Consider the following 24,098-nt stretch of genomic DNA (forward strand, 5'->3'; position numbering starts at 1 on the left):
CTACTCAGTGTATCAGCATACTTACCCTTTAGGTCTTGGATTCTTGATAATAAAAATTAGTTTAGCAGAAATAATTACCAAAGAGGTTGAAAGATTTAAAGATACACTTGAGGCTCAAGGAAGCAGGATACTCCAAGTGGTGGCATCCCTTCATCAGTAGGACAATAAACATGAAATAAATGACAACACGTCTGTCATAATCTCAAGATGCTTAGATCAAATGTTTTAAGCAAAAACAGCCAGCCAAATCTTTTGCAAAAGATCTCCAACTGACAAAACTCAGGAGTTGAATCAATAGATGGCAGAAGATAACATAGATATTAATGCATATTTAGAAAAAACGTTCTGGTGGCTACATTTGCTGCGTTCAAGAAAAGTTTTAAACTCTAAGTATCTTGGTTTCACCAAGAATAAAATAATCTACTCTGTTACTGCTGCTGCTGCTGCTGCTGCTGCTAAGGCGCTTCAGTCATGTCCGACTCTGTGTGACCGCATAGACGGCAGCCCACCAGGCTCCTGTGCCTGGGATTCTCCAGGCAAGAACACTGGAGTGGGTTGCCATTTCCTTCTCCAATGCATGAAAGTGAAAAGTGAAAGTGAAGTTGCTCGGTCGTGTCCGACTCTTAGCGACCCCTTGGACTGCAGCCCACCAGGCTCCTCCGTCCCTGGGATTTTCCAGACAAGAGTACTGGAATGGGTTGCCATTTCCTTCTCCAGTGCATGAAAGTGAAAAGTGAAAGTGAAGTTGCTCGGTCGTGTCTGACTCTTAGTGACCCCTTGGACTGCAGCCCACCAGGTTCCTCCGTCCACGGGATTTTCCAGGCAACAGAACTGGAGTGGGAGAGGTAACTAAACTTACAGGAGTTTATAATACGTTTCCTGATTCTCAAATTTCCAAAAATTATTGCCTATTTAGAAGAGGTATTAATACTTTCCAAAAGCTAACTATTAATAGTTAACTGAAAGCATAAATGTTCCACTGATAAAAGTATAAATTTTCTGTTTGAAAAGACATCTATGAATATGTATCATATGCTAGAAATATAAATGTTACCTGTAAAACTCAAGATACTATAGTGAATTAAACTACTTTTTTCATATATTTTTTTCAGTACAACCTCACCTTTAAAAAGAAAAAAAGACTGTGCCCTAAAACCTGGCAGAATTATACTGTCAGCTGTAGTACATAATTATACTATATTAGCCAACAATTATACTAAGACATAATAATAATAAAATCTTAAGATGAAAAAATCCATAAGCCAGTTGTCATCTCAAAACAGCAGACATAGTACTGTGATGTCTATTCTTTGCTTTTTGATCTAGAAAGTGCAAAATAAACTTTCACGTGGAAATTAGTTTAAATTACCTTCCAAGGGCAAACAGTTGTCATCACAAATGTACTTTCCAAGATTGGATAATCAGCATTTAATATATAATTTATATATGTAGTTCGTACATACACACGTACACATGTGGTGCTAGTGGTAAAGAACCCGCCTGCCAATGCAGGAGATGTAAGAGATGTGGGTTCGATCCCTGGGTAGGGAAGATCGCCTGGAGGAGGATGTGGCCGCCCACTCCAGTATTCTTGCCTGGAGAAGCCCATGGACAGAGGAACCAGGCAAGCTGCAGTGCAAAGGGTTGCAAAGAGTCAGACACGACTAAAGTGACTTAACACGCACTCATACAACATATGAATGTATAACATACATATATACATAATAATAGCACTATCTACTACAGTATTAAATACACAGACACGACACATACACGACACAGTTCCCAATGGATTAACATCACAAGGAAAAAGGGGAGAAGTTTTTGATTTGAATCTTGGACAAAGAAACCATATGGTTTCTTTTTTTTAATTTTATTTTATTTTTAAACTTTACAATATTGTATTAGTTTTGCCAAATATCGAAATGAATCCGCCACAGGTATACATGTGTTCCCCATTCTGAACCTTCCTCCCTCCTCCCTCCCCATACCATCCCTCTGGGTCGTCCCAGTGCACCAGCCCCAAGCATCCAGTATCGTGCATCGAACCTGGACTGGCAACTCGTTTTCATACATGATATTATACATGTTTCATTGCCATTCTCATCAAGAAAAATGAAACAAAATCTTTCTCACCTCTTTTATTGTAGAGAAGGGGAAAAATATTTAAATATGCCCAAAGTGATATAAAAATAGAATTAAAAAATAGAGCATTAAAATGAACAGGGAAAAATGTAACCCCACAGGCCTGTCCCGTGATGGTATAAAAGGAAAAATATAGTCTTGGAGATACTGGTTTCTGATGACAAAGCCAGAAGTCAAAGCTTCTCATTCTGAGCCTCCTTTTAACTTCATCCTAGATGGTCAAGGTAAGAAGTGTTGTTATCTTGTTCCATAAATAATTTTTCCTTCTATTGGCACCATATGTAAACAACATGAACCAAAAGCCATTTGTGGGACTTATTATTTTGGTAAAAATCATTTTTAAAAAACTGAAAAACTTCAGACTCTTATAACCAAGACTCAAGACTGTTAACCAAGGACTCAAGACTGTTTAATATCCTGCTGCTGGTAAGTCACTTCAGTCGTGTCCGACTCTGTGCGACCCCATAGACGGCAGCCCACCAGGCTCCCCAATCCCTGGGATTCTCAAGGCAAGAACACTGGAGTGGGTTGCCATTTCCCTCTCCAATGCATGAAAGCGAAAATTGAAAGTGAAGTCGCTCAGTCGTGTCCGACCCTCAGCGACCCCATGGACTGCAGCCTTCCAGGCTCCTCCGTCCGTGGGACTCTCCAGGCAAGAGTATCCTAATACATGATAATAGATGAAGTGTATAAAGAATATTACATTATACTAACATAGTTATATTTGTTCTTCTTTAGTAGCTAAGTCCAGAGAAGGTGATGGCACCCCACTCCAGCACTCTTGCCTGGAAAATCCCATGGGCGGAGGAGCCTGGTGGGTTGCAGTCCATGGGGTCGCTAAGAGTCAGACACGACTGAGCGACTTCACTTTCACTTTTCACTTTTATGCACTGGAGAAGGAAATGGCAACCCACTCCAATGTTCTTGCCTGGAGAATCCCAGGGATGAGGGAGCCTGGTGGGCTGCCGTCTATGGGGTGGCACAGAGTCAGACACGACTGAAGCGACTTAGCAGCAGTAGCTAAGTCGTGTCTGACTCTCTTTGTAACTGCATGGGCTGTAGCCTCCTTGGCTTCTCTGGCTATGGGATTCTCCCAGGCAAGAATACTGGAGTGGGTTGCCATTTCATTCTCCAGGGGATCTTCCTGACCCAGGGATTGAAGCCAGGTCTCCTGCATGGCAGGCAGATTCTTCACCACTGAGGTACTTAGAAAGCCCAACATAGTAATATACTTAAATATAATTGCTATATTTATTAACGATATTTTAAGTTCAGTTCAGTTGCTCAGTCGTGTCCAACTGTTTGCGACCCCATAAACCCCAGCACGCCAGGCCTCCCTGTCTATCACCAACTCCCGGAGTCCACCCAAACCCATCTCCATTGAGTCGGTGATGCCATCCAACCATCTCATCCTCTGTTGTCCCCTTCTCCTCCTGCCCTCAGTCTTTCCCAGCATCAGGGTCTTTTCAAATGAGTCAGCTCTTCGCATCAGATGGCCAAAGGATTGGAGTTTCAGCTTCAACATCAGTCCTTCCAGTGAACACCCAGAACTGATCTCCTCTAGGATGGACTGGTTGGATCTCCTTGCAGTCCAAGGGACTCTCGAGAGTCTTCTCCAGCACCAGAGTTTGAAAGCATCAATTCTTCGGTGCTCAGCCTTCTTTATGGTCCAACTCTTCCATCTGTACATGACTGCTGGAAAACCATAGTCTTGACTAGACGGACCTTTGTTGACAAAGTGATGTCTCTGCTTTTGAATATGCTGTCTAGGTTGGTCATAACTTTCCTTCCAAGGAGCAAGCGTCTTTTTAATTTCATGGCTGCAATCACCATCTGCAGTGATTTTGGAGCCCAGAGAAATAAAGTCAGCCATTGTTTCCACTGTTTCCCCATCTATTTCCCATGAAGTGATGGGACCAGATGCCATGATCTTAGTTTTCTGAATGTTGAGCTTTAAGCCAACACTTTCACTGTCCTCTTTCACTTTCATCAAGAGGCCCTTTAGAGCTTCACTTTCTGCCATAAGGGTAGTGTCATTTGCATATTTGAAGTTACTGATGTTTCTCCTGGCAATCTTGATTCCAGCTGGTGCTTCTTCCAGCCAGCCTTTCTCATGACGTACTCTGCATATAAGTTAAATAAGCAGTGTGACAATATACAGCCTTGACGTACTCCTTTTCCTATTTGGAACCAGTCTGTTGTTCCATGTCTAGTTCTAACTGTTGCTTCCTGACTTGCATATAGGTTTCTCAAGAGGCAGATCAGGTGGTCTGGTATTCCCATCTCTTTCAGAATTTTCCACAGTTTATTGTGATCCACACAGTCAAAGGCTTTGGCATAGTCAATAAAGCAGAAATACATGTTTTTCTGGAACTCTCTTGCTTTTTCGATGATCCAGCGGATGTTTGCAATTTGATCTCTGGTTCCTCTGCATTTTCTAAAACCAGCTTGAACATCTGGAAGTTCATGGTTCACGTATTGCTGAAGCCTGGCTTGGAGAATTTTGAGCATTACTTTACTAGTGTGTGAGATGAGTGCAACTGTGCGGTAGTTTGAGCATTCTTTGGCATTGCCTTTCTTTGGGATTGGAATGAAAACTGAACTTTTCCAGTCCTGTGGCCACTGCTGAGTTTTCCAAATTTGCTGGCATATTGAGTGCAGCACTTTCACAGCATCATCTTTCAGGATTTGAAATAGCTCAACTGGAATTCCATCACCTCCACGAGCTTTGTTCGTAGTGATGCTTCCTAAGGCCCATTTGACTTCACATTCCAGGATGTTTGGCTCTAGGTGAGTAATCACACCATTGTGATTATCTGGGTCATGAAGATCTTTTTTGTACAGTTCTTCTACATATTCTTGCCACCTCTTCTTAATATCTTCTGCTTCTGTTAGGTCGCTACCATTTCTGTCCTTTATTGAGCCCATCTTTGCATGAAATGTTCCCTTGGTATCTCTGATTTTCTTGAAGGGATCTCTAGGCTTTCCCATTCTGTTGTTTTCCTCTATTTCTTTGCATTGATCGCTGAGGAAGGCTTTCTTATCTGTCCTTGCTATTCTTTGGAACTCTGCCTTCAAATGGGTATATCTTCCCTTTTCTCCTTTGCTTTTTGTATCCCGTCTTTTCATAGCTATTTGTAAGGCCTCCTCAGACAGCCATTTTGCTTTTTTGCATTTCTTTTTCTTGGGGATGGTCTTGATTGCTGTCTTCAGCAGTGTCACAGCAATGTCACAGCAATGTCACAAACCCTCCATCCATAGTTCATCAGGCACTCTGTCTATCAGATCTAGTCCCTTAAATCTATTTCTCACTTCTACTGTATAGTCATAAGGGATTTGATTTAGGTCATACATGAATGGTCTAGTGGTTTTCCCCACTTTCTTCAATTTCAGTCTGAATTTGGCAATAAGGAGTTCATAATCTGAGCCATAGTCAGCTCCTAGTCTTGTTTTTGCTGACTGTATAGAGCTTCTCCATCTTTGGCTGCAAAGAATATAATCAGATTTTGGTGTTGACCATCTGGTGATGTCCATGTGTAGTCTTCTCTTGTGTTGTTGGAAGAGGGTGTTTGCTATGACCAGTGCATTCTCTTCGCAAAACTCTATTAGTCTTTGCCCTGCTTCATTCCGTATTCCAAGGCCAAATTTGCTTGTTACTCCAGGTGTTTCTTGACTTCCTACTTTTGCATTCCAGTCTCCTATAATGAAAAGGACATCTTTTTTGGGTGTTAGTTCTAGAAGGTCTTGTAGGTCTTCATAGAACCGGTTAACTTCAGCTTCTTCAGCAATACTGGTCAGGGCATAGACTTGGATTACTGTGATATTGAATGCTTTGCCTTGGAAACAGACAGAGATCATTCTGTCATTTTTGAGACTGCATCCAAGTACTGCATTTCAGACTCTTCTGTTGACTATGATGGCTACTCCATTTCTTCTAAGGGATTCCTGCCCACAGTAGTAGATATAATGGTCATCTGAGTTAAATTCACCCCTGCAGTCCATCTTAGTTTGCTGATTCCTAGAATGTTGACATTCACTCTTGCCATCTCCTGTTTGACCACTTCCAATTTGCCTTGATTCATGGACCTGACATTCCAGGTTCCTATGCAATATTGCTCTTTTCAGCATCGAATCTTGCTTCTATCACCAGTCCCATCCACAACTGGGTGTTGTTTTTGCTTTGGCTCCATCCCTTCATTCTTTCTGGAGTTATTTGTCCACTGATCTCCAGTAGCATATTTTAAGTTCAAAGGCTAAATAATGCAAAAAGTGATACATCAGTAAAAAATAAGGTAAACTGTACAACATGCCCATAAAAATAAAGCAGTACAGAAAGAAAGAGAAAAGAGGAAAAGGAGAGAAAGAAGGGGCGGGGAGAAAGGGGGTTGATTGAAAACTACAGAAATGTATATGAGGGGCTATTCTACAATTCACACACACTTAAAGTAAAAACAAAATGGTGCTTATCCAGCACTGTAGGGGAGAGTGTCATTACCAATTACTACTGATTTTCCACTCACGACAAGTAGAATGTGGTTAAACATATGCTAGGAATATTAGAAATAGAGCAGTTACCAGAAGTTTAAAGATTTTCTGGGAATTACAATTTCTTAAGTGCGGCAATTTGGTATTAGAAAACCTCAAGGCTTATTCGGAAACTTCAAGGAAAAAATTGTCAAATATGAACTTATTTTACTGTAAAAGTCCTAGTTGGCTTTTGCATTTGGAGGGAGGGAGGAAGGGAAAGAGAGAAGACTTATTTTTCTTGCAGATTTTCTTCCAAAGTTAGACTGTATACTGACAAAATAAGAGAGTCTTTGGTAGCTCTCTTTCAACCATAATGTGAGGTTTTGTTGGATTTTTAATTAAAAAAAAAAATCCACAGCTGGTATTACACAACACACATGGTTTATGAGTTTCAACTAGTTCCTAGCTAACCTTTCTTCTCATTTCTTCAGTGAAGCATTAGGTTGATGAACACTACTTGCCCAGTTCCTCATGTCTAAGAGGCTTTCATCCACTGTGATTCTGGTTCTGAGATTCAAACAGATGCAGCATATATAACATATATTTAGGGTAGCACTTAACTTACAGGGACTACAACTCCCAGAACACAATGCTGGACATCTCCTGCCCCCTCCCCACATCTACACTCAAAACATCCTAAGTATTTTCCAGGAATCTCAGTCTCTAACTGGATACAGATGTATACATGTGTGTGTAGCCTGGGGAAATCAGAAACTGCCAGACTGGCTTATTAAAACATCACTCATTCAATAAGAGAAGTTTTTAAACTTTCAGATTGTCATGGATACATGCTAAGTCATTTCAGTCGTGTCTGACTCTGTGTGATCTCATGGACTGCAGACTGCCAGGCTTCTCTGTCCATGGGATTCTCCATGCAAGAATACTGGAGTGGGTTGCCATTCTTTTCTCCAGGGGATCTTCCCCACCCAGGGATCAAACTTGTGTCTCTTAAGTCTACCTACATTGGCGGATGGGTTCTTTACCACTAGTGCCAGCTGGGAAGTCCAGATTGCCATGGGCCTTGGGTTTTCAATAAGGGTATACAGAATGGGGAGGACACACAATTTTTTATAGTCACTTTTCGCCAGCCATGCTTGCTGTGTTCCCAGTGCTGTAACAGACGGAGGTAAACAACTGTTTATTTTGTTGCAAAGTTCCACGGACTTTGCAAGGTCACCGCAGGTTTTTGGTTTTTTTTTGTTTGTTTGTTTTGTTTTGTTTTCTGACAACAGGCTGACGTTGATTTGTCAGATGGAGTCCACTGGCATTGTAAGTTTGCATCCTTTACTTTTGTTTCTGTCTTCCAGTTTTTACACTGCTGGAAAGCTGTACCTGGTAAGGACGTTAGAACTATTTGAAATTGAAACTGTAATCTTCATATTTCTATTTAACGAGTGGTTCCCAGTGTGGGGTCCCTGGACCAAGCAGAATCAGCACCACCTGAGAACGTCCAACTATTTGTGACCCCATGGACTGCACAGTCCACGGAACTCTGCAGGCCAGAATACTGGAGTGGGCAGCCTTTCCTTTCCCCAGGGCATCTTCCCAACCCAGGGACTGAAGCCAGGTCTCCCGCATTGTGGGCAGATTCTTTACCAGCTGAGCCACAAGGGGAGCCCAAGAATACTGGAGTGGGTAGCCTATCCCTTCTCCAGCAGATCTTCCCCACCCAGGGATCGAACCAGGGTCTCCTGCATTGCAGACAGATTCTTTACCAACTGTGCTATCAGGGAAGCCTGAGAACTAGTTAGAAATGCAAATTCTCAAGGCCTTTACCAGACCTGTTGATTTAAATCTCTGGGGTGGCCCCAGGAGTCCATGTTTCAACAAACCCTCCATGGTGACACTTGAGAAACAAAAATTAGTCGTATTTTAGAATCACCTGGGGCAGCTTTGGGTTTCCCCCGTGGCTCAGTGGTAAAGAATCCACCTGCAATGAGGGAGACACGGGTTCGATCCCTCAGTAGGGAAGATCCCATAGAGAAGGAAATGGCTACTCCCTCCAGTATTCTTGCCTGGAGAATCCCAAGGACAGAGGAGGCTCGTGGGCTACAGTCCATGGGGTCACAGTAGAGTCAGACATAACTTGGCAACTAAACAACAACATGGGGAGAGGGGTGATCTTCAGAAGAAAACAGTAAACTTACACCAGAATTCTCTGGGGGGTGGAGATGGGTTTCAGTAGTTTTAACATGTTACTCACTGGGCCAATTTTTGCAGAAATTAACACCTGTGGCCCAGTGATCTGTTATGTAAGTGATATCGAAACATTCTGGTCAATAACGTTCAGGTAACAAAAGATGTACTAACATGTCTCTAGTCAATAAGTGGCTACAATACTGATATGAATGTGCAACGATTCTAGTAGGAGCCAGAGTGGATAACCACTCGTGAAAATCTTCAAACTGCAGGGAACAAAGGTCACAATCCAAAGGATGTATTTTTCGAGTTTCAAGGAACATAAGACAAGACCTCATTTTATACATGAAAAATCTACGTTCCTGGTTGACAAGTATTTCTCTCATACCATGTGGTCACATGGTTACTAGTGTTGAGGGCTGGGACCCAGTCATGTGCTTCTCGTGAGTCCCTAACAGTACCAGGATGGTGTTTATATTATGGGTGTTTACACTTAAGTACCAACTGGCTGAATAGAAGGAAACACTCTATGAAGAGACAGTTATTTACATTCTTTGCATATGGCAGACATATGCCTCTGCTAACAAGATTCCACTCTTCCATGCAGAGAACCTAGCACAGGCTTGGGGGAAAAAAAAGCAATGTGTAAGACTTAACCTCCACAAGCAGAAGTGTCCACGGCTCCTCTCTTCACAGTTGAAGTGTTTTCTGGACATGAGAGGCACCCCCGGGAACCAAATGCTGGCTGATAGCTGCCCAGCGGACACGATTCGCATGTTTCAAGCCCATTTGATGAGTAGGTGCCTTGTTTACACTGAGCTAAAATGAAAAATGTAATATGGTTAATAATAATGACATCAACTGTACGAAAGTAGCGCTGTGTACAATAGGGTTTTCCATATTTTCGTTTATTTAGGATAAAATGAGGGTCACAAAGAACTCCAGGCAGACACATTATCTTTTAGATTCTTCATACTTCTGTATACTAATAAGTTATAGGCTCATTTCCAGTTCCTTCTATTATGACCTAGCATGTGTTGGACACATAGAAAATGTCAATAAATAGTTTTGGGGTGAAGTTAGAAATCTGCATCTGACAAGGTCCAGCTGTTACAGGGAAACTTGCTCTTGTACAAGTGCCCAGCTTGTACGCTGTTCTCTTGAGTGACAGAAACAAAACCCACAACTGGGCTTTCGTCTCGTAACTATGCTGGTACCATTTTCACCCTAAACAACAACTGGCCCTCTTACCTCCTCGTGCTTACAGACACCATTTCATTTGAGGGCTGGCAGAGGAGGAAGTAAGAATAGTCTTAGCATCAGGCCCAGAGAGGTGAATTAAGCAACTTTCCAAAATGCATAGCAATGGTTTTGTAGCAGAGTGGGCCTCGGGCCAGATTTCTCCAGCACACTGGCCTCTCCTTCTGCCCTTTTCCTCCAGATTAATCTCACTTTCAGCATCGTTTGCAGTCACCCAGCACTGCTCTTAAGCTTACACGTGTCGTGAAGCACCCACACCTGTACTGGCAACAACGGGCAAGGAGGACAACCCTGCAGCTCCTTCTTTTAGGTGCATCTTAACCAGAACGTGAAAGAGAACGTGTCCATTAGGAATGGTCATTGAGAATGACAGGAACAATATTTTGCAAAGATTGGATAATTTAGTAGCAAGAATATCTGCATATGGGTCTGTAGTTATTCATTTCCAAGTAAATGGAGTTAATCTCATCATATCAAATATTATTCAAACAAAAAGCAGCCCAATGCTTGCTAAGAGTCATGAAAGTCCCTTCTACCAGTTAATGTGAGAGTCACTAAAACACATGGAATTAACTGATGAAAACAGATTAAAGTTCTTGACAGTGGAGTCTGATTTAGACAGCAATGGGCTGTTCCAAAAGGAAGGTAAATGGACTTCTCGAAGTGAGGGAAACATTCAAGTATTAGCTTATAACTGGAAGCAAGAAAAAAATCAGTTAATGAAATTGCTTTTGGTAATGCTTGTATTTCATCCTATTTGCTAGCGAGATTTCCTAAGTGGAAATAAAATTCAGGCTTCTGGTCTAAGCCTCTACCTTTGCATTCTGAGCCGCTCCTTGAATGGAGATATTCGGTGTAAGTCCCAGTTGGACAGGGTTTGCACTCCAGCTGCCCTTCTTCATCTTGATAGGAGCCCATCAAGCAACTCTCACAGACAGAATGCTCCAGGGAATAGTAGGTTCCCAAAGGGCAGTTGACTGAAAATAAGCAGGAAACGCTGAATATTGTATGGAACATACTTTCGTCCCTTAGGTATGAGACTAATAAAGCCTGCTTCCAGCTACTATTGTTTATGAGTTAAATTTTACTGTCAGAGGTTTACTCACAAGATAAACTTTCCATAAATGTAGTCCTCTAAACCAACAAACAGATTTTTTTTTTTTTTTTTTTAGAAAATGCCAATTCTTAACTGACCAAGCTTACAGCTTATAGGATGGGGGCTTTGAAATGTGGGTTAAAGCATAAACCAGATCATTCTGGAAATACACAGCTAATGGAAAAAAAATAAAGCAGTTAATTTGGGGCTTTGAGATATTAAAAATGGTTTCTTCACTGTTCTTCTGAATGGTTTCCCTTATGAAACTGTCCATTATAGCATCACTTCTAGAAATAAAAACAGACAAAGGTGGTGAGCTTAGAACAAATGAGTTAAGTCGACCCCTCTCCCTGCTTAGACTGCTTCCACTGAAGCCACGTGTAAGTCTGAGGCATCCTCAGACCCAAAGACCCCGCGGAAACTGGCCAGTTTCAAAACCTTCCTTCCCCGGAGATTTGGTCTACTATTTTGGCAGGCTAGGAGTGCAGAATTTCTGAAATCAAAGTGGGATATTAAATTCCCTGAGAGGTTGCTATCAAAGTTAGCGTTCTTACAGAGAGAACACCTGGAAGAATCACTTGGGTGATTCTGAGGTGTTAACGTGTGAAAGATTTATCAGGCAACTTACTAAAATTTCAGATTCCAAGGACCTGACCCCAAAGGGTCAGGAGGTATCCCCTGTGGATTGGGACCTGAATCAAGCTGCAATCTGACAAGCACTTCAGGGGGTGCTGACACAGGTAGTCTGAAGACCACACTGAGAAATGCAGAATGCTGGCCAAGGCAATTCCGGATTTTTACTTACAAGTTGAGAAAGAAACAAGAGGAGGCTCAGAATGATAATATTAATGTGCTTTTGATGAGCTGGGTTTATTCCAGTGTGAAAAACCTAGCTGAGCTCTGAGAATAGCAATGAGAACTATTGATGAAGGTTTTCTGACCAGGACACAATATCACACACTATAGAGAGATTAACAGAAGCCTCATGTCATTTGGTTCTGTTTGAGCACATAGATTTTGCTTGGAGACTCTGCTATCTATAAATGATGACTGACTTAGGAAAGAGACTGGAATGGACTCAGATTGTGACAGTCTAAAGTCAGTAAAAGCTAAGGGATTGAGGGGGCGGGAGGGAGAATGGGGACTGGCACTTTAACGGGTCTGGGGTCTCCTTTGGGGGTGATGGAAATGTTTTGGAACTGTGATAGAGGTAATGGTTGAATGCCACTGTGACTATACTAAACACCACTAAACTTCATAATGGTTCATTTTATGCTATGTGAATTTTGTGTTGGCTGCCTGGGTGGGTATATCAGCTGAATCACTTACTGTCTTAAAAGGCTAAGTTCTTAGCCTCTTGGCTTCGGTTTTCTCATGCATAAAATGTACTTAATAATAATGGTACCTCATACAGTAGCTAAACAGGATTAAACAAGACAGGGTCTCAGTCAGCACACAGGGGTGGTCAGAAAAGTTTTAGTGTTTGTCACTGGAGTTGCTGCTGAAAGCTGTGAGCTGAGAAAGATCTATAAATAAAACTACGATTTGAGTCCCTTACCTAAAGTAATCTTATCCTGACCATTAGTGGTTATCTAGACTTTTGAGACAAAAAGCATGCAACAATAACAGAATGTAGGTTTCATGACAAAACCCCTTCACAGTTGTAGGGTGACTCTACCTGTCACTTGACCCAACAGGCACCAAATATTTTTGGTGACAGCAAGAAATCTTACCACACATTCGGCCTCTCAGCACGGAGCCCGGTCTGCAGAAGAGGAAAGCCTTTTCTGTTTCTAAGGAGTTGCTGTCAGCTACAAGCATTTCAGAGGCAAGCTGAAAGGAATACATGGGCTCCTTAGTAAGGGTCCTTTTCAGTCGATTTGTGATAGTTTCCAACGTCTTAATGAGTCGCTGCTGATTTTCCAATTCAAGGGTATCGTTTCTTTCATCGGGTAATGGCACACTAGCTGAGATAAAAACGAAACAAAAGAAAACATAACACACACACACACCGTGTTGCAGCAAGCCATTTGGAGTGAGTTTTTACCCTAAAAAATGACATGTATTAACTTTAAAAACACATTCCAATATACAGTAGGTGCAGACAAATACTGTTTGATTCCACTTATATGAGGAATAATAGTCAAACTCAAAGTCAGAAAGGACACTAGTAGTAGATCCTGGGGTCAGGTCGCGGGTGGGGAGCGGGAATGGGGACTTAGTGTTGAATGGTGACAGGGTTTCAGTTTAGCAAAGTGAAAAACCCAGTAGGTAGATGATGGAGGGAGATGAATGTATTTAATGCCACTGAATTGTACAGTTAAATATGGTTAAAATAGTATGTTTTATATTATGTGCCTTTTTAATCACAATTAAAAAAAATTCCAGGAAAGATACACACAAATTTAAATAGTATTTACTGAGTAGCTAGTACACGAACAACATGTTTTGTTTTAATCCTTCTCTCCTATGCTGGATCTACAGCCCCGTTTTGTAGAGTTCTTAATGATTATATATTCAGTTCCTGCTAACTCTCACTTTTTACAAACATGCCTCAGCTCAACATATTAAGATGAGTTTGAAGCCGGGGGGCTTGTTGCTATGAGAATCATAAAATAGATCTGTGATATTTTGAAAAAGAACAGAATAGGTGACTGTGCTTGCCTAATATAGAGTTCCAGGGCAATTTCCTAATAATGACAGCACATAGGAAGTTTGAAAACAGATCTCCAACCGAGAATTTCCCATTATATTAACCTCTTCAAAAAGACAGTATATTCTTACCTGTGATGTTAAAAATTAACCTAATTTTGTGGTCGGATAATGGGGCACTTCTTTCAATCCGGGAAGACCTGGCTTTGCCAGCACCCGTGGGTGTTTCTCGCACTGTGTCCTGGAAGTCACCGTAAGAGTAATCCAGCCTGTTGGCTGCACCCCAGCCACCAGGTCCTGAAAAGGTATGGTAGAGAAACAAAAGATTGTAGAGTTGCATCTTTATCAGCTTTTAGTGTCTAATGTTCAGCCACAAATTGCATTGTCTTTGATCACTATTTAAATTGCCCATAATGTTCTACATATAAAGCTTTGCCTGTAATTTTATACTGTAGTCTTGGGTACTTCATATTAAATTTAGATGAACAAGGAAAAGTCTTTATAGAGCTATGTAGGCATTTAAACCATTCTATCTTTGGCCTAATAATTAATTATTGTAGGTTTAGAGGAAATTGGAGGTAGGTATAGATTTTAATCAATTTCTATTTCCCTTCAGGGTTTGTTCTATTCTTGTCTTTTTTAATATCAGTGTCATAAACTGAATGTGCATAAACAGATTTCCCTTTGTGAAGATTATTCAAGATATTTTCATATCTGCATATTTTAAATATAAACATACTGTACTTTTAACAAAGATAATAACAAAGAATACTATGTGTATATTATTTGGTAATCACTTTTCAACTTTTCTCAACAATATATTATAATATTTCTGTGTCAAATAGTTTAATATCTTTTTCTATAGCTATACTAGTTTCTGAGGGCAGCATTATGAGTTAAATGTTTACACACTTAGGAAACTGCTGGAGGCAGTATGCCATGCTTAGTCATTCAGTCATGTCAGACTCTCCAGGGATTGCAGCCTGCCAGGCTCCTCTGTCCATGGAATTCTCCAGGCAAAAATACTAGAGTGGGTTGCCACGCCCTCCTCCAGGGAATCTTCCCAAACCAAGGATCAAACCCAGGACTTCTTTACTGTCTGAGCCACCAGGGAAGCCCAAGGATACTGGAGTGGGTTGCCATACCCTCCTCCAGGGGATTTCCCATCCCAGGGATCAAACCCAGGTCTCCCACAATACAGGCAGATTCTTTACCATCTGAGTCACCAGGAAAGCCCATGAATACTGGAGTGAGTAGCATGGTTGTATGTGTCTCTTTAGATGCCTTCCATATCACTGTGACCAACTGCATGGATTCAGATTGTAACATCTTGATAAATGATATATGCCTGTACAATCTTAATCAAGCTACTTTCATTACTCTTTATCTCAGTTTCTTTATGTCTACATTGAGATCATTATTCCTACCTTGTAGGTCTGCGGAATAACTGAGCTAATTCATGCAAACTAGCTCATAGACTAGTTTTTAGACTAGCTTTTAGACTCATTCTAAAAGCTTGGTGAGAGTAAATAATATTAATATTGATGTAGGCACACTGTTGTTGCTTAGTGATGTGCTTTAAACATCAAATCTATTTATACAGGTTTGTCCACTTAAGTAAGTTGGTTTTTTAGTTTCTTTTTTAGCTTAATTCATGCTTTTAGCCATTTATAAAGAACTAGATCAATAGTTTTATTTTTCACTTAAACATTTTTCCCTACAAGTGTCATGTAGCCATTATAAAAAACACAACAACACAAAATCCCAGAGGAACAAAGAGAAAAATGTAAAAGATTGCCTATAATTCCACCACACAGAAATAATGACCGTAACATTTTAGCCAAGAATATTTTCTATGACTATATAGACACACACATACACATTTATGCACACAGTGTGTGGGTGGGGCAGGGGGATTCCCTAGTAGCTCAGATGGTGGAGTCTGCTTGCTATGCGGGAGACCCAGGTTTGAGCCCTGGGTGGGGAAGATCCTCTGGAGAAAGAAATGGCAACCCACTCCAGTATTCTTGCCTGGACAATCCCATGGATGGAGGAGCATGACAGGCAACAGTCCATGGGGTCACAAAGAGTCAGACATGACTGAGTGACTTCACTTGCTTTCCTTACATACACACACACACATACACACACACACACACACACAGCTAGACTAAATATAAACATACTGTACTTTTAACAAAATAAGATCATACTATATGTATATTATTTGCTAATCACTTTTCAAATTTTCTCAACAATATAATATTTCTGTGTCAAATGGTTTAACATCTTTTTCTATAGCTATACTACAAACTAACCAAGTTTCTATGTTCAGACTTTGAGGTTATTTCAAAATTTTAGAACATCCTTGTACATACACTATGTCATAAAATATAATACAACTATCAGTGAGAAGACACCACCCAATTCCATAAACACCCAAATGAAAAATGTACATCTTGGAATTTACAAAATATGGTATATGCTTACGCATTAGTATGACTTTTATCTTGAGAAATATCCTCAGATGGGTCTGAGCATTTTTAACCCTTTAGTTACATACTGCCAAATGCCCTTCAATTTCTTCCCTACACATAATATGTGAGTATAATTTTTATCTCATGACACCCTTGTCAACTCTGGGTATTGAGATTTTTACTCAAATTTGTTCATCTAACAGGATAAAAAATGGCATCTCATTTTAGTTTTAATTTGAACTACATGAGTAGTATAACATCTAATCATTTTAGTGTATTTATTGGCCCTTTATTTTCCACACATTATGACATGCCAAGGTGTTATAAATATTACTGATTTTGTGAGAGGTGTAAAGACACTTGAGGAAGAAGGTTTGCGTCTTAGGATCACTTGTATCATCTGTACCATACACCACTCAGATTCTTACAGGATGACACACATCACCCATCACAAAGTCTCATGATGACAGCCGCCTCCGTCCGTGTGAGGTCCTGTACCCTTGCAACCAACCTCCACAATCCGGGGGCAGTGGGAGCCTGGGTCACGTGTGACCGAAGAGGCACTGGTATTCTAGACGTGCCGCTGCCAACTCCCCCGCCAAGGCCACTTTGTGGTTTTCTATCTAAAACTTTAACTTCATTATGTTCACTGAGAAGTTGCATATAATTGTTAAAACTGGAAAACAAAGTCTACCAATAGGAATTGTTTATATAAATTATGGCAAATTGATAAAATAATATGTAGCCATTAAAACGGCATTGAACACACTGGTGTATTTAAAATGGATAACCAACAAAGATTCACGTACAGCACATGGAACTCTATTCAACGTTATGTGGCAGCCTTGATGGCAGTGGGGGTTTGGGGGAGAAGGAATAATCTATATTTATGGCTGAGTCCCTTCACTGTTCATCTGAAACTATCACAACATTGTTAATCAGCTATCAGATCAGATCAGATCAGTCGCTCAGTCGTGTCCGACTCTTTGCGACCCCAATACAAAATAAAAAGTTCAAAAAATTGCGTTGAAGTATATTTATGACATAAAATTATCCTCAATAAAATATTAACTAGAAATTCATGTTTACAAAATAGCATGGGTCTACACACAAATGCAGTACAGTAATATATAAGTTAATATACGTTAATATAGTAATAATTATTTCTGGAACTGCAGGTTATCTCAATTTCATTCTTTTTTTTAGTATTTTTCAAATTTTTGCAAAAAACATATGCGGCAATAATATTTTTCAATTTAAAAACTCTAAAGCAATAGTCAATATCACTCTTAATGCTAAATCACTGAGAAATATGATCAGTGTCCAAAACAAAAAGAATGTCCACTGTCATGTGAATTAATACTGCTTCAAATAATCTTCTAAGCACTTTACTATTCTTGTACTTCCTCATTTAATCCTTACAACAGCCCTATGAGTTCAGCACTCTTACACACCCAGTTTAAAGATGAGAAAATTGAGGCACAGGGTGGCTTGAGAACTTAAGCGCTTCCCCTGCCTCCTAGTAGGTGGGTAAGCCAGGATTCAGACATTTACTAGTTGGTTGTAGAGTTCATGCATCTAACCAGGACGGGATCACCACTGTGTTCTAAAACACTACTCTGAGAGTTCTGTAGAGACGGTTTTCTAAGAATGAAATAAGTATAATTACTGGAAAGGGCAAAGAAATCCCATAACACACTTTGGAGTACCCTTCATAAAAGTTGTATGTCAATTATATCTTAAAAAAACAGAAGAAAAAAACATTCAGCGTCTACATGAAGAAAACACCCAAATTCTACTTGAAGGTATATCAGACTTGAATAGATTGAGTCTTAACAATATTATAAGTGAGGAATGTGAATATTTTACATGTGTTACTCTTTTGAATAAATGACTTACTTGCAATTTAAGTTAAATTCCATATAAAAATTGCTGTTAGTATCTTATAACTATTACTATTCTAAGATATCATACAAATATTTGAATTTTACAATCACAATGTCACTTAGTTTTCTTAGTATTTATCATCCTGAAACATTCTGGCTAATACTTTCAAAGAATTACATATCTATGAAGATCATTATGCACAGGATCAGGTTATCCAGTCATCCTAGAACTCTTGATGAATAAATGGGTGAAAGGTCATTTTTCTAATTTGCCCTACTCTTCTGGAATGATTTTCTTAGTTTGCACAACAGTTTCCCCAACTACCCACACTAAATAATTTCATTACCGATTGCAAAGCCATTTTCATAGTCATAATTATATTCAAGGCAGTATTTTTTGGTCAAGTCCTCCAGTCTGCAGTCGATGTCATCAGCATCACTACAAAATGACGGGACCTGTAAATAAAACATGGAAGAGGACAAACTGTGCTTCACATCTGGGTGTGCCTTGGATAAGCTCTATGCTCCTGTTCTTCACGTCTCCATCAGCAGGAAGGAAGGACGGACCCCAGAGTGCTCCCTGTCCTTAAAAAGGCTCCTGACCCTCCTCCTTGCCCTCCCCCACCTCCTCTCAGTACAGTGGACCAAGATCAGTCTCATGCCTTTTCTCTCTGTTTACATCACTTACTGCAAGAAACTCAGGACTCCCAGGATTTCTGTCTCTAAACTTTCACCTCAATTGAGTTTTTTTTTTAAATAAAGTATAGCTGATTTACAGTTTTATGTTAATGACTCTTTAGATCCCTTTTCTCTGACCCCATCTCCCACCCTCCTCCAAGTAAAGTCCTCAAAACTTTCCTTGGTGCCCTCTGAAATTCAGAGTCAAGAAGCAGTCAAACCCTTATTAGTATTCACCTCCTCTATGTTCTCTTCACTTTTGCTCTCAATGAAACCTGACTTGCTTGCTTTTTAAGTGGTGGTCATGGAGGTGAGGAAGTGCCCGCCTCACTCTTTAGTGCTGTTTCTAGCTCATACTCCCATGAACCTCCTTGAAGCCTGAGTTTTGAAGCTCCCACAATAAGCTATACCACACACTGATCTCCTTGTGCCCGTCACCTACAGCCCTCGCCTATTCCGGGTCACTTCCTCATTCCAAGAACTTTAGTAAGTGTCCCTGGTATAGCCCTTGGTGATTTCTATATGCAGCCAGCTGATCCTTCCATCACCTTGAATTCTCACTTCCTCTTCCATCTTCCAGCTTTGTCACTTACTCTCACAGTCATACCCTCAGATCTTGTCATTACCAGTAACTGCACCCTCTCTTAGACCCAGGAATCCAACACCTCTTCTGTAATCCACTGACACTGTCACCTCTTCACTGTCCCTCAGCCCCTGATGTCTTCACTTCCTTATTTACCCATCTTGGATTCCGTCTTGATCCATCACCATAAATTACTTACTCCCTTGCATGCACCCTCCTTGGTCTATCACCATGAATTACTCCTTTGCATGCACCCTTCTCAATTTGTCTGGAGAACTTTAACCCCAGTTAAATTTATTGCTCTGCTTTCTCCACATTTGTGCCCACATGCTCAACTATAGCCTCAGAGAAAACACATGCCTGCTTACGGCCAATCCTACATTTCTCTAGTATATTCACTTACGCTCTCCTAGAAAATCATTTTGTACCACGTTCTCTTTTCTCAAACCTCCAACAGCTCCTCCCCAACCTTACTCCAGACTGATCATTCTGCATCTTTTTGCACAGATCAGATAGTCACAAAAGATCCTTCTTTCACACATATCACACGTGGACTCACTCCTGTACCTGTGCTCATGTACTCCACCCCTTCTCGACACCTCTCTTTCTCACACTCTATATCAAATCTACTACTATTGCATCTACTTTCAGAATCTATCCAAAATCTAAGCCACTCAACTCTGTTAGGGATACAAGTGTATATATATATATATATATATTTTGTATGTACTCAAGATAGTTCTGGAGTTAACTACACATTAAGTTGCTTAGAGGACTATGATTTCACAGAAGTTATATATACATACACACATATATATAATAGAAATATATAAAAAACATATAAAAAACATTTATATACACACACATATATATAGAACATTTTCTGCTTTCAAGATGCTTAGTACACTTAAATACATTGCTTTGCTCTCCTGGAATCCCGAAAGAGTCCTAAACTTGCATGAAAAAGAAAACCCTTTACATGTCCAGTGATCATAAAAGAAAAACAGACTACAAGGGCATTTCTGTCATATTTTAAATAACAAAGCAGACATTCTCAAACCAAAGGGACTCTAAGTTTTTCTGAATGTTTTAAGAAATTCAAAGTGCTTTAACACAGATTTACTTAAAATTCACTCCAGGAGACCAAAACCTATGAATAATTCTAAATATGAGGAGCAAGTTTGGGTCACAAAGAAAAAGGAAATCATCAAGACAAAGAATTTCTGTTGTAGGTGATGCAAAGCAACTATGGAAAACTCAACAGCATCCTTTAAAATATGGCAACCAACCAAGGAATGCTACTGACATACCATTTTCCCCAGGGTGGTCTCAAATGCTTCAGAAAATTTCTTCAACAGATCTGTGTCATCACAGCGAGTTGCTTTGTACAGCATCTCAAAGGACTTGTACCCGTGATTTGCAAAACGTTTTACTGGAAAAAACCAGTTTCAGTTGGTTAGTGTTTTCAAAACACAAATTTAATTTCTGTGGAATTAAATTGGTATTTTCATCCCGACATGGTTTGCGGGATTGTTATAAAAACAAAAGTTGATAGTTAAGGAATGTTTCCAGGCATTAATCGATCATAATAAACCACCAGCCAAGCAGCCGTGTACCCAGTTACCTGGTGACATATTTGCTTTCATATATTATTCTTTACCTTCCAATTATATGACAAAGTGAACATTTAAGGGAGAAAGATACAAACATTTTTTTCATTATATTCCTGGGAATCTTTGAAAAATTCTGGTTGCAAAGATATTATATAAGTTTATAATACATATGTTTATATTATACTTTCAATCAATAGACACTAAAAAATTTCTGAATGGTATGTGAAATTATATTTCTTAAAAGTGTAATTTCACAGAGATAAACTTTTCCTTGGATCAGAAGTTTAGAAGTTAAGACTCAGCAAGAAGTCTAAAAATATTCACAGTCTCCTAACAATATCAACATTAAAATCCTACGGTCTAAATCTTTGATAGAGGTAAGTAATATCACTTATATTTACCAAATTTAGGAACAATACAGCTCAAGTAAGTGGGTTTTACTTTGTAAGACACTGGCATTTAAACTTCATCTATAGTAGGGGACCAAAGATTCACTCCAGAGATTATTATTATTATTTTAATTCTTTGTCAGTTTATTTTTTAAAAATTTATTTATTTTAATACACAAGATGAAGACATTGGATTATTTTTAGAATAATACACAAGATTACAGAATACCTCTAAATCACTTCTAAAAAAGAGTATGACTGATCCGACTGCATCATGCTCTTACTTTAAATATAAGTTCTTCTCCAGACATCAGACTATACTTTAGTTCAAGTTCACAGCTCAAGAATGACATGCTGACTCTTCTGACAATTCTGGTGAATAATAATGAAGGGGCCAAGATGGTTTTCCCATAAACTGAGTCTTATCCTACAGCAATCCAATCAGCAATAAGATTCTGGGCTAATATTTTAAATTGAGGGATGGACATTTCTCCTATCTATAAACACTTCAAATTCATGGCACTATTTTCTACTTACCAAATCTAAACCCTGTAGTAAGGCAATTTTCCTCTTTAATGTTAAGAAATTTACACATATAGATAGTCGAACACATATTCACACATACTAAAGAAGCCCAGAAAAATTTAGAACTTACTAGCACAGTCTGGCCATTCAGTGGAATATGGTGGTTTCCAGATACCATCTTCATAAGCACAATAATACTTGTCAGTAGATCCTTCTGTGAAATCATAGCCCTCTAAGCAACTTAATGAGCAGTTAACACCAGTACTATCTTGAGTACATACAAAATCCCCATTTACAGGTGTAAATGGAACTTCACAGGGGGAACCTGTGTAAAAAAATTGAATTATTCATATACAGTGGTATTAAAATATAAATTAAAATCTAAGTGTCTAAGCTGAATTTTGAAAAGGATTCCTCCTGTCCACCCCTACTCCTAGAAAAACTTTCACAATAAATCCATAGTGTGAGGCTGCTGCAATTTCTGCTTTTCGATTCCTAGGTGGGTACAGCTAAAAAGCTGTACCAATGTGCAATTAATTACATGTGCATAACTGTGCATATGTTATGAAAAGCTAAAAGTACTTCTGACGTGCAAGTGTTATTTTCGGCATTTTTTAATAAAAAGGAAAACCAAATAACATTACATAGCAACAAATTTTCGGAATCTGTCTCCTCAAGCATTCAAAATAGAATCATGACAACAATACTTTGTAACTTTAGAGAAAATATTAATAAGTGGTTACAGACTAGCTCGGAAGAAAGCACGTGTATTTACCATGAAGTGAAGTAATAGCTGGAAACCTCAATATAATCCGTCAGTATTCTAACTTTAAACAGCTGTGTTCATAGCCTATTTTCTATCATAAAGGAGAGTGCAATAGTGATTACACATCTCAAGTGTCAGCTGGATTTCGGAGGCTTATGCAGAGTATACCTTTTACGACAATGTGGATGTCACATGTTCTGTTATTGCCTGAGGGGTCAGTGGCTGTATACCGCACTATCGTCTCCCCTTGAGGGAACAGGTCTCCTGGTGTATGGCTTCTGGTGATGGTCAACATGGCCCCTAAAAAGGAGAGAAGGAGAAAGGAGGACTCCAATCTGGGGGTTATTGTGTGCAGTCACTTTATGTGATTTGAATTTTCATTTACTCTTTATACAAACCAGCTGAACATTCTATGGGTACTAACTGGGCTGCTAACAGAAAATAAACTATAAAATCTTACACTAAACTATAGAAATAGTTGACTCAAAAGCCTCATTAAATGAAGGCATTCTTGCTAAGTAGATTATTTTCCTTTACTAGGTCAGTCTCTGTGAATACTGGAAATTTAATTAAGAAATCTATTTCACTTGCATTCTTGTTTTCAGGGTGTTTGTGAAAACTTTAAAGTGAACTTCAGCTATATTTGCTCACTTTTTTCTGTTTTCCCATGAGCTTTTATAACATTTTTGGCAAATGTTTAAGAACTGAGTATGAATACATAGAACTGCATTAGACTTGCCAATAGGATGCATAGCTTATGTCTCTAGGATAAAGGAAGCTTAGAGGCTCAATGAATTTACTAGCACACTTTCAAATAAAATACACTGTACAAGTTTAATAAATCCCCACTGAATAATGAATGAAAAGCCATGGACAGGTAAGATTAACAATGTTAAAATATATAGAATTATCCTAGCATTAAAACATCTTATGCAATTATCCATGCTACTATATTTAGATGTAATTTGCTTTTTATTTCTCTTTTATCTTTTTACAAGCTTTGTATTTGGTGGTAACATGTTGACGAGAAGATACCCGCATTCTCACCTGAGTTGTCTGAAAACTGAGGCTCATCCCAGGTCACAGCATGCTCCTTCTCAGAGACCTGTACTGGAGGTGGGGACCTGCACCAGTCTATGCTAGGTGGCTCTACATCTAAAAAACATGAAATCAGAGGATGAAGTCACAACTGATGTTCAAAACTGATGAGGAGGGTTGCAAGAGAGAACAGAAGTCTACTTGTGCAGGCGGAGAACCTTGACACAAGGCTGGCCCTGGGATCCCTTTGATGATGACGTGGTAAAGAATCCACCTGCCAGTGCAGGAACTGTAAGAGATGTGGGTTCAATCCCTAGGTCAGGA

General features: G+C 39.5%; 1 protein-coding gene across 2 annotated transcripts in view; it reads right to left on the minus strand.

The window, feature by feature from the left end:
• The window catches only part of SVEP1 (sushi, von Willebrand factor type A, EGF and pentraxin domain containing 1), a 207,086-nt gene that overhangs the window by 85,568 nt on the left and 97,420 nt on the right, over nucleotides 1-24,098 (minus strand). For both annotated transcript variants that reach the window (XM_086315927.1, XM_086315928.1), the window contains 9 exons: nucleotides 23,784-23,891; nucleotides 22,905-23,036; nucleotides 22,101-22,295; nucleotides 20,754-20,875; nucleotides 18,530-18,638; nucleotides 13,952-14,116; nucleotides 12,901-13,134; nucleotides 10,887-11,048; nucleotides 9,469-9,630 (listed from right to left, as the gene is read on the minus strand). In XM_086315927.1, coding sequence (XP_086172053.1) covers nucleotides 9,469-9,630; nucleotides 10,887-11,048; nucleotides 12,901-13,134; nucleotides 13,952-14,116; nucleotides 18,530-18,638; nucleotides 20,754-20,875; nucleotides 22,101-22,295; nucleotides 22,905-23,036; nucleotides 23,784-23,891 — 1,389 coding nt within the window. The remainder of the gene's footprint in view (nucleotides 1-9,468; nucleotides 9,631-10,886; nucleotides 11,049-12,900; nucleotides 13,135-13,951; nucleotides 14,117-18,529; nucleotides 18,639-20,753; nucleotides 20,876-22,100; nucleotides 22,296-22,904; nucleotides 23,037-23,783; nucleotides 23,892-24,098) is intronic.

This window comes from Bos grunniens, chromosome 8 (assembly GCF_055505025.1).
Source record: "Bos grunniens cultivar Pamir isolate PY7600 chromosome 8, Bosgru_T2T1.0, whole genome shotgun sequence".
Lineage (NCBI taxonomy): Eukaryota > Metazoa > Chordata > Mammalia > Artiodactyla > Bovidae > Bos > Bos grunniens.